The sequence below is a fragment of the Sinocyclocheilus rhinocerous genome, unplaced genomic scaffold, assembly GCF_001515625.1.
Source record: "Sinocyclocheilus rhinocerous isolate Xijiao unplaced genomic scaffold, SAMN03320098_v1.1 scaffold1938, whole genome shotgun sequence".
Taxonomy (NCBI): domain Eukaryota; kingdom Metazoa; phylum Chordata; class Actinopteri; order Cypriniformes; family Cyprinidae; genus Sinocyclocheilus; species Sinocyclocheilus rhinocerous.
In genome coordinates, this window is record NW_015629065.1 from 2,167,975 (window position 1) to 2,179,007 (window position 11,033).

The 11,033-nt window shown below is 35.6% G+C and overlaps 1 protein-coding gene across 1 annotated transcript; it reads right to left on the reverse strand.

Annotated features, from left to right (window-relative positions):
- Positions 1-227: 227 nt before the first annotated feature.
- Positions 228-8,446, reverse strand: slc12a3 (solute carrier family 12 member 3). The gene is made up of 26 exons (XM_016550585.1): positions 8,198-8,446; positions 7,855-7,977; positions 7,203-7,278; positions 6,931-7,026; positions 6,627-6,766; positions 6,275-6,385; positions 6,080-6,191; positions 5,819-5,949; positions 5,618-5,702; positions 5,332-5,486; positions 4,533-4,640; positions 4,283-4,406; positions 4,071-4,172; positions 3,605-3,760; positions 3,334-3,433; positions 3,092-3,203; positions 2,745-2,873; positions 2,500-2,606; positions 2,337-2,419; positions 2,161-2,247; positions 1,976-2,077; positions 1,774-1,885; positions 945-1,031; positions 691-826; positions 531-598; positions 228-395 (listed from the first exon to the last, which is right to left on the reverse strand). Exons 1-26 carry the CDS (start codon positions 8,444-8,446, stop codon positions 254-256), a joined length of 3,033 nt encoding a protein of 1,010 aa, XP_016406071.1. The 3' UTR covers positions 228-253.
- Positions 8,447-11,033: the final 2,587 nt, after the last annotated feature.

Here is an 11,033-nt window from a genome sequence, read left to right on the forward strand (position 1 = left end):
CAGTCACTGAATTAAGATAATCAAATTAAACAGAGAAAGTACATAAGACCTAAATCAGCAAAAATTTATATTTTTGAATATATACTGAAAAAAAGGTTAAACCATTTAAAACAAACACCCTATTAACATCAAAACAAGTATGAACCACAATATGAAAGTATGTAAATCTGTCATTATTTTAACATGTCATTAATAAGAGTTTCTTTTCATTTGATGTACGAGTGTGAACAGTTATGTCAGGAAAAGGTGGTGTTCACTGGCAGTACATCGTCAGCACATTCTCCTGATTGCCTCGGACAAGAAGAACTGGAGGTCGAAGGTCACGTGACACAATCTCTAGCCAAGCCATGTAAAGGGAACTGGGACACGCCCCTCTTCGCCCCACGGGCATTGTTCTGCCAAAAAAAAAATTTACAGGTGATGTCAGAAACTCACAACTTATAGTTAAACCGATCGATCAAAGTTTTCTTTTTGTGCAGGCCTAATCTAAATTACATCATGGCACCACATCCTGTATGAATAACACTTACACAATGATCAGTGCGGCATCTCTTGAGTAATCTTGAATAACTTCATTCAGGCGTATTTGACGGAGGGACTGCACAAACATGGGAGAAAAATGTTTAAAACGATGATGCATGACTTACAAAGAAAGTAGACTAAGTATCTGAACACCTTCATTTGAAATACCTTAGCTCTGAACGTTTCCATTTCCTCATCAGACACCATCCAGGAGAAATCCTTTGTCGTCTCATCAGCTTCTTGACCATCCTTTTGGACTGAACTTACTCTGTATGGAGCTATGAGGTCTTCAAATCTTTTAATGCTGTTTCAGTAATTTAGGGACACAAATACAACATTTGTTTTCATAAGAATATACTTTCTATTAGTTTAATAGGTAAGTGCAGAAAGCCGTAACAGCAATGGAATGAATGAAACTGTACTGCTCAGACTGTGGTTTTCCATTGATGTCCGGAAGGACTTGAATATCTTGGAAACCCAGACGGAACCTGCTGATCAGAGCTTTGAGCCTGTAAATTGACAAATGCAAACTCTTAATCAACTTTGAAATTTTGAGGACCAATTAAATACATTCTGTTAAAAATAATAAATAAATGAAGATTAATTCATTAAGATATATATTTTTAAGTATATATTAATAAATAAAGAATATTATTAATATATTATATGTATTGTATGATTAAATATTTGTATAATGTTTTTTTTTAGAAATGATGCATTAAATTTACATTAAATTTATCAAAATTGATTTTACATTGTAAAAAACAGAAAAAAAGTACTAAAATAAATGTTGTTCTTCTGAACTTTCAGTTCATCAGAGAATCCAAAAAAATGCATTATAGTTTTGACAAAAATATTAAGCAGCACTACTGTTTTCAATACTGATAATAATTGAGCACCGAATCAGCTTATTAGAATGATTTATATGATTTCTGAAAATTCAGCTTTGCCATCACAGGAATAAATTACATTTTAAAATAGAAATTGCAATACTATTGAACAATATTAATGTTTTTACATTATTTTAGATTTTTTTTTAAATCACAATATTAGTGTTTTTACTTTATTTTTAATTTAAAAAAAATGCAGCCTTAGTGAACATAAGAGACTTCTTTCAAAAACATAAAAAAAACTTTACAAACCTAAACTTTTAAACATTTGGTGGAATATATTTACATGTAATATGTCTAATACGGACATGGTATTATAAAGTGTTACCACTAAAAGTATCACAATTAAAGTTATGCATACTCTTGTTTCTGCTCCTCAACCTGTTGAGCTTCACCTCCAACAAACAACCTCACTTTGCATCTGCCCCAGCGCTTCTTACGGGTCAGGAGGTAAGGCACTAATAGTGTCAGACCTGACAACACAATGAATTGTTAAAAGACGTGTTTTTCCACAATAAAATCTTTAAAAATGAACATATTATTTGTATATCAGTGTAAATCACCCCCATCATCAGAGAGCCAATACACATCAATGGTCTTCTTTCCTTGTCTAGTCTGAAATACAGTGGTTGGCTGGGATGTGGCCATTAGTTCTTCAGGGTCCACTGCAACACAGGATATACAAATGTTTTGGCAAAAAGATCAACAGCCATGAATAAATTCCGTATTAAAGTGCTTGGATACACACGTGATGTGTCAATTGTGGGTGATGTAGTAGTCGTTGAGCTCCTTGTGTCAAGTGCTTGTTCAGTAGATGTCTCAAACCCTAAATTCACTACAGTGAATGGAAATTTCAGAAAGAAAAATTCATTGCACATAAACTATAGAAAATTTTTAGAAAGTTAGTTTTGAAATATTCCATACCATGCGCTTGCATTGTTCGACTTATGTCAAGACCCTCCTTCATCCGAAGAACACATACACCAAATTGCAGGTCAAATGCATCACTAAAAGCATATGGAATGGTCACATGCCTTGAGTTTTCTTATCGGAATTTAACATTGAGGTAACCGTATGATATACATACTGCAAAATTCCAATATAGTTTTCAATGTTGTTTGGTTGAGCTTTACGCCAATACTTCTTAAATCCCATCACGAGGACATTAGGCTTCATCCGACCCAAACCCGTACTCTGAAATAGAACCATCACAAACAGACATTACCAGACTCATTTTGGTGGTACATATTCATCAGAAGCTGCAAAGGGAAATAAATTATGTTTGTTTAAGGTTAGAATATGAAGTGTAGTGTATTATGGGACATGGGTGACCTGCAGCAACATCTGTACGCCGGCATGAAGGTCATCAGCCACTACAGTGTGGTAGAAGGACTTTATGCGGCGCTTGTCTAGCCATTTTAAATGAGTACTGATGTCCACAGTGCCAGGTGAAGGTCCACCCTGTCAATAACACACAGTTAGTCAGAGACAGCAATTGCAATTTCTAGGCAATGAAATACTATAACTAAAAAAAACTCTTATTTTTTTTAGGAATATTTGAAAATCGGTAAAATAAATGTTTGCTTTTTTTGTTCCTTAGGTTAATAAAATACTTTAAACCACCATTTAGACCATCATCTCTTTTCATAACTGTTTAATGTTTCTATTCGTAGACTCACTGTTATGACATTTGCACATATCATAAGGCTCTGGTTCTTGGTGAAGGTGCTGATGAAATCCACTAGGGAAGGACGCATACAGGGAGGCCCACTGAGGACCAAACACTGTGGCCTGAGAAAAAGAACAGATGGAAAAAGTATAGGACACAGGAAGAAATGACGAAAATTAGCAAGCGAGAATAGAGAAACATAAATGGAACATTTTCAAGGAAGCTATGATTATGGACATTAATGTTATTTACCTATAATTTTTAACATGGTCTTCCACTTGGTTGAGACCTACACATTGAGACAGCGCCATGTTATATGAGCTGGCTTGCATTGATGAACCCCAGTTGACATCTGAAATGTACAAAACACAAACAATAGTTATGCACTAAGCGCATGATTAAAGCTTGGCAATATTATTCAGGTCAAGCTGAAATGCTCGATGGAATAATATGAGCTTTGTGAGACAAATTATTTCTGACAAAGACTCGTGTCCACAAGCTATAAAGAGTGTTGGTGTCTAACCGGGTTTCTTATACAGCACATATCCCAGCAGGAAGATGACTATGCCAATGGCTATAAGAGCAGCCCACCAGGTTAGGAGAAACATGATGATCACAGACACTACTGCTCCAAGCAAAGACAACCACTTGCTATAAAATCGAAAAGTTGGACGCCAGCCTGCTCACACACAAGGAAAGTGAGAAAAGCTTCAGTGAGCATCAATATGAATATGGCTATTTTGAGACCTGTGAATTTACAGTAGCATGCAGCTTAATGAGAATACAAATGGCTGAAATAGAGTATTACATTATTTCCGCAAAACATATTTTGTTTGCATTTGTCATGTTATCACACGTTATCTCAAGAAAACACCCCTGCGGTGGTTACAGTATGCACCATTAAACTGATTAGCAAACCACCATTAAAAACACAAATATTGCTTCATAAACTGTTAAAACCTAACCCATTGTGGCTTGATGCAACTCACCTGGTGAGTTAGTGATGGAGGCATGGAAGCAGCTGAAGTTGATGAGGGCATAGGAGCAGAGGAAAAAGTTGGAGATGATGGGAGCAATGGTGTTCAACTCAGCTGAAATATATGTTAGAACATTTGCATGTCAGAAAGTTGCTCTAATATAAAATAAACAACTTTTCTGAGAGCATCCATAACTTGCATGGGTACATTTTGTAAATTTTTACCAATAAGAATGAAGCATATAGCGATGACGTAGGCTAGCAGATAGCTTCTCAATGGTTCATTATTCTTCCCATAACCCTTCCCGAAAAATCCAATGCCTGGATACAGCTTGTCCTTGCAAAGGCACTATAAAGAAACAAGCGATGGAAGGAAACAAGAAGTAAGAAGAGTGATTAAATTAGTAAATAACACTGAAGATTGTTTTGCAATCGACAATGGAGGTATGAAGATGTTCATGGGCTCATCCATTACCTGGAAAACCTTAGGAGCAGATACCAGACAGGCCAGGGCTGAGGAAAGAGTGGCTCCAAAAATGCCAGCACTGATCAGAGGAGCAAACGCAGACACCAAGCTCATACTCTGAAGTGATATATGACAGAAGAACATATAATAAATAGATTTATTATATATATACATTTCTGAAAATTCCTCACTTGTTGTTTGATGAATGATGCATAAATAATGTTTTTGTTCTAACAATTTTCGAGAACATTATTGAAGACCAGATTTAGAATGAACTTTGAACGAACATTCCATTAACGTTACTGCAAGAACGTTTGTTCATAACTTGGGGTGAACCTTGCCAGAACGTTCTGAGATTAGATTCCCCTATTAGATGGGTACATATACATTATCAAAGACTACTTCACTGTGGCTGATTTGTTGATTGTATCTTCGTTGTATTTCATATTATGGAGGTCATTTTTTACATTAAAGATGTATATATAATTATGTGAATTATGTAATTATGCATAATCTCCGAACTAACTTCTCATTTTTAAGCCTTTTTTTTGTCTACATTTTAAGATCATTTAGCCTTTTCTAATCATGTCCACAACTGCTACAAAAGTCACCAAGTTTCGTACCATTCTGATGAAGTAAAACATTATCAGTCTAAAATGATCAATGACCATTAGAGGGTTAATATTGGGCTGATAAGAACATTTCATGTTTAGGGGCTGGAGTAATATGTTATACAATATTTAGGAGATATATTTTACATGTTTTCAGTGACATGTTGTTTACAACACCATTTAGACATAATGGTCACCTGGTAATAATTGCTGAGTCCATAGGGGCAGGTCTTGTTGGTCATACACTCAGTGAAGTTCCAGCCATAGTTGCAGCCCACTCCCAAACACTCTCCAGACAAAGATGACACGGTGTCATTTATATAACCAGAAGCATCACGCAAAACACAGGAGCCTGGAGTGCATTTAAAGAAAACAGCATTTACAAACTTTGTACAGTTTGAACAAGTTATATAAAAGACCAACATATTTGAATAATAATCAACAGATGTTATCATGGACTTGTTAGGCATTTCTGATACTCACCAATAGTAGCTGAGATAATGAGATATGATATAGTGGTCCAAAAAATGGCCAACATTGTACCACGGGGTATAGCAACATTTGGATCCTATGGGAGGTGGTGTGTTTGAAAACAAATAGACAGAAAAACAAGCTTTTAGAGGCTTGAGTTCCCACAAATAAAATTTTTATTTTTATTTTACTAAGACTGGGAGCTCAACTTGCCTTCAGATCTCCAGAGATATTAGCCCCCGCAAGGATGCCTGTAGCTGAGGGGAAGAAGATGGAAAACATGCCAAAGAAACTGCCCTCCGGTCCGCGCCAGCCGGGCACAAAGTTTGCCGCAAAAATATCAGCTATTGGGCACAAATTGAGACACTTTATGAGGAACATATGGTAGTGTAATCTGACTAGCAATGAGAAAATGAGGATGAAGTGTTATTATTAGCACATTTGTGGAACATATTGACTGCATTGCTCTCTGACCTCGGTAGCTGAAAAATCCTTTGGCTTGCTTCTGTGGAGTGGCTGGAATGATGGTTCCCACAATGTAACTGGCGAAGGAGACCATGATGACAAAGAAGAACAAGACCTGGGCCTGGGAGAAGAACAAAACCAGTGCAAACTATTAGGAGCTAAACTAGACAAAACTGCTTAAAATCGCTCTGCTGAGAAACGTACCTTTGACTCCCATTCCATTCCAGCCATTGAGATGGCCAGCAGACAGGTGACAGTAATCACTCCAATGATACGGATATCATTTAGTTTGTCCACCATGCTAACATCACTCTCCTGATGAGCATCAGAAAAAATTTTGTATCAACATCATGGTTCAAACATGGAAAGTAGTTAATTAAAGGATCAGTTTAACCAAAAATGAAAATCCTGTCATCATTTACTTCTGTGGGACACAAAAAGTAACCAGATAACGAGTAAATACTATTCAAAATGGAAGAAAAATGATTATGGCAGTACAATTAAAATTCATCTTTAATTTTCAGGGTATTCTGGTATACTGGTTCATATCACCCACCTGCATGAGCACCTGTACTGTTTCAGCAAAGCCCACAGTGTGCATAGCTACAGCTACCGCATTAGCAAAAGCAAATATAAGCCCAATCGAGCCTCCTAGTTCTGGACCCAAACTACGAGAGATCAGAAAATATGTTCCACCTGGAGAGAGAAATATAAAGAATACAAAAAATCACTGCTGATATCTGATGGTTATTAAATAACAAGACTAGGCAATATTGCATCCTGAAATAAAATCTGATATAATGGCTTCATGTCAGTCAAATCTACTCAGCATACTGCATACATGTATCGTTTATCTTTACCTCCTTTAACCTTTCCATTAGTGGCAATGGCCGATGTGGACAAGCCAGTGATGCCCGTTATAGAGGAGGAGACCAAGATTATAATCCAAGTCAGTCCTTTAAAGCGAAGACGAATATGTTAATTTTAATAGAAAGCACTGACACACCAGTATACATCACAGTGATATGTAACTTAATAGCCCCAAGGGGGTTTTACAAAAATCAAGTCAGGATTTAGCAGTACAACACACACATAAAAAGATCAAGACATATAACAACAGAGACTGACATACCAATCCCTGCCTGAGCTGTGATCCAGGGAAGCCTCAGGTACAGAATAACACCCCAGATATTCAGCATACAGCGGATCTACAGGGAGCGGCACAATACAGCGTTGCTCAAACAGAATCCATTCAGAGGACAACGTTCTGCTTGACTTTGAGATGTTTGGAGTATATTTGTACCCATATGCAGAAACATACATACTTTAAAACACTTAAAAATTTATAAATGCCTTTGCAATATAATAAAATATTCATCTACTTTTAAAATTGTATTATATGATATGTGTATTATGAAATATGCATATCTTGCATGTCTTTATTATACATATAAAAGAAATAGCACAGTAGCACAAAAAAACATTTTCCAAGCTAAAATTTCACAAAAAGAGGCTTGTTAGGTTTAAAAAGTTAAAACATATATATTGTTCAAACAGTAGTTGGGCACTTTTTGAGTGTCAGATTTTAGACAAATTCATAATGTGAACTTGAGGAGATCTGACTTCATATTTCCAACCAAAAAAAAGGCTTAAAAATGAGAAGTTAGTTTGGAGATTATGCATAATTACATAATTCACATAATTATATATTTTGTATTTAACTCAGTTACACTCATATATTTGCAAGTGTGGCACTAAATACGTTTTTGTGGCAATCTTCTTACCATGACTCCCTGAGCCCATCCAAAGCGGGTCGGTTCTGGAGGAGGTTCTGTGGGTTCATCCTCATCCGGACTCTCTTTGTCCACACTTGACTCCTCATAGAGAGGAGGTGGAGAAGGGTCGTCCTGAGACAAAACTTATATGAGCTAGTGGAAAAGAGTTCTGGATCGAAGATTTATTTATTTGAATATGTTTAGAATAAATCTTATCCTATTAAATTCTAATGAAGCTTATCAACGTTTAGTTTTATCTGGAAGTACTCACTGACATTCTTCAGCATTCTTAATATGTTTATTTGTGAAATTTCTAAGGAAAAGCTTTATGTCAGTTTTATGTCATTCCTACCTGTGGGTTGGAGTGAAGCTGAAAGAGAGAAGGTCTTGACTTCTTTGCTCTCCCAAAAACCTCAGTGTTGGTATAGAAGTCATAACTCGGTGGAGTATCCAACGTGTCATATCCAGAAAAGACTCCAGAGCTGCGGGAGGCCACGCTGTCGGTATCATAACTGCTACATCCCCCCAAACTGAATTTACGGTCATCTCCATTGCTCAACGAAGAGACTGAGAAAGGGCTTCTGGCGGTTGTGAGGTTCATCCCTTCTTTGGCCTGCAGTACCTCCAACACTACTAAATCAACAGCCGTCTGAGTAAAGCGTGGGCTTGATTTGAAGGGTTATATTATACCTGAGCCGGAAGGAACCACTTATGGATGTATGATTAGTGTGAGAACATATTCAGGAGCTTTTGTAAAGGTCATTAATTCGTAATTGTTGCTGCAGGGCCTTTTGCTTGTACTGGGACTTGTAAACAACATCAGAACATGTAATGACTCAGATCTCAGGTCAGATATCCTTGACACTGGTTCTCAAGGACAACTGCAGGTTTTGAGAGTCCTGTGTCATGCATGATAAGAAACAATACATTACAAATTTCTTTGGGGAAAAAACATTGTCAATAGTCATTGTCAATAATTTAATTTAATTTAATTTAATTTAATTTAATTTAATTTAATTTAATTTAATTTAATTTAATTTTTAGTTTTAAGTTTTGTTTTTTCACCTCTGACAATTTGGTAGTGTTTTATTTTTTTCCTGATAGCAATCAGGACAAATTACAATACCGGGAAAACTTTCTGAACAATGACTTTTGTTTGATTGAGATACAAATTAACACTTTATTTTACAGTGTCCTTGTTACGTCACATGTACTTACTTTAATAATAACAGTAAATTCAACTAACCCTAAACCAAACCCTACCCTAACCCTATAGTAAGTCCATGTTAATTAATATTACTCAGTGCTTAAATGTATAATTACAGTGCAACAAGACACCTTGAAATAAAGTGTAACCAAGAAACGATATTGACTGAGACAGTGTATTTGTCTTGATCAGAGAATTGTCCAACCCGTAGTGACCTTCATTTTAGCCCCTTTAACCTGCCAGCAGCTCACAGTCGTTTCAACTGACAGCCTTTTGCCTTAAGCGTTGACTGATCATTGCAGAAACAGTTCCCCATTAACTAAAAGACCGATGTCCACCAATGCATGTGACCCAGGGAGCACCATTGGGTTAAGTAATTATTTCTGCAGAAATTGGTCTGGAAGCCCCAAAGGTAGAGCCTTTTCAGTGTAATTAGTGCAGATCCTACAAACGTACCCACAGGTGCTTTTTTGATTAAATTTCTATTATTAGACACCAAGAGCTTAAGCAGAAAACCAGCTACTAAATGGTCATTTTGAAATCCTCATGCTGCCTGAGGGGAGCTGTCAGAACAAGGAGTAGAAGACTGTATAAAGTGGTTTAAATTGAAATTACACTGAGTCTACTGTAGGAAACACAGCCAAATTTTCATATTACATCAAATCATACTAATGACATCAAAAGATGGATTTAATCTGATAAAACCTAATGTAATTTTTAACAATTGCATGTACATATAAAATAAGATGGACAGTCCTCTTATGATGATAATTTGTAATGAATAAATATAAATTAAGAAAAATAATGCAAAATATACAAAAGTTTGGAGTTAGTAAAAAAATTTTTCGAAAGAAATTTATACTTTTTATTCAGCAAGGATGCATTAAATTGATCAAAAGTGACAGTAACGACATTGTTACAAAAATAATTCTATTTGAAATAAATGCTATTCTTTTGAACTTTCTACTCATGTACATGTAAGAATCTTAAAAATGTATCATGGTTATAAATCAATCAATCAATAAATAAGCAAGCAGCACAATTGTTTTCAACATTAATAAGAACGGTTTCTTGATCACACTGTAAAAAATGCAACTGCGCATTTTCCAGTTTACGAAACCTTTTGAGTCTCAAATACTAAAAAATGTGATTTTCTTGAAACTACATAAAAACCCTTGTCAGACCAACAAAATTACCCCAAATGTTGTCCCAGTTAGTCAAACACAGTTGTCTGAACAAAGAATTTCATATTGTTGAAATTTTAAGGCTTTGTGAGTTCCATGCATTGCAGCATGAATAAATTATGCAGTTACTGTTATAGGATTATTGTTTTGCTGTTTGCTGACTTAATTTCAACTTTTTGTTTTGTCATTATTGTTAGCTATTTGTTCTTTTCTATCTTCACTGTGATGTAAAGAGCTCATCTTTTTAATATTTGTTGGTTGTTGCCACCGTTCTTGAGGTTTGTGTGTCTAGTTTTGAGGCCTAGAGAACGTTGAGCCATTTATGTCTGTTAACTTGGATATGCTAGTCTTGTAAACTGTTTTACAAGCAAAGACAATGTTGTATACATGTAAGACTAAGTAATCCATTAATGTTTATCATTCGTAAATAAATAAATCTAAAATCAATAATGTGGTGACTTTTGAAACATTCTTTTTTTCTTCCAGGAAACAGAAATAAATTACCTTCAGCGACATTACTTCTCGTTTCAGTTGCTGTGACAAGAATATTCCTATTAGCAAAATAAGACGATCGAAACAAAGTCTAAACAAAGTATCTTTAATGAGAAGAACTAAAATACTATTGTTGAGAGAACTCAAAAGTCTTAATGCATCAAGTTGATTTTTTTTTTTTTACGTTTTCTCAACTATTTATTTTTTACAGTGACCACCAATTCAGCATATTAGAATGATTTCTGAAGGATCATGTGAAGACTGGAATAATGGCTGCTGAAAATTCAGCTGTGCCATCACAGGAA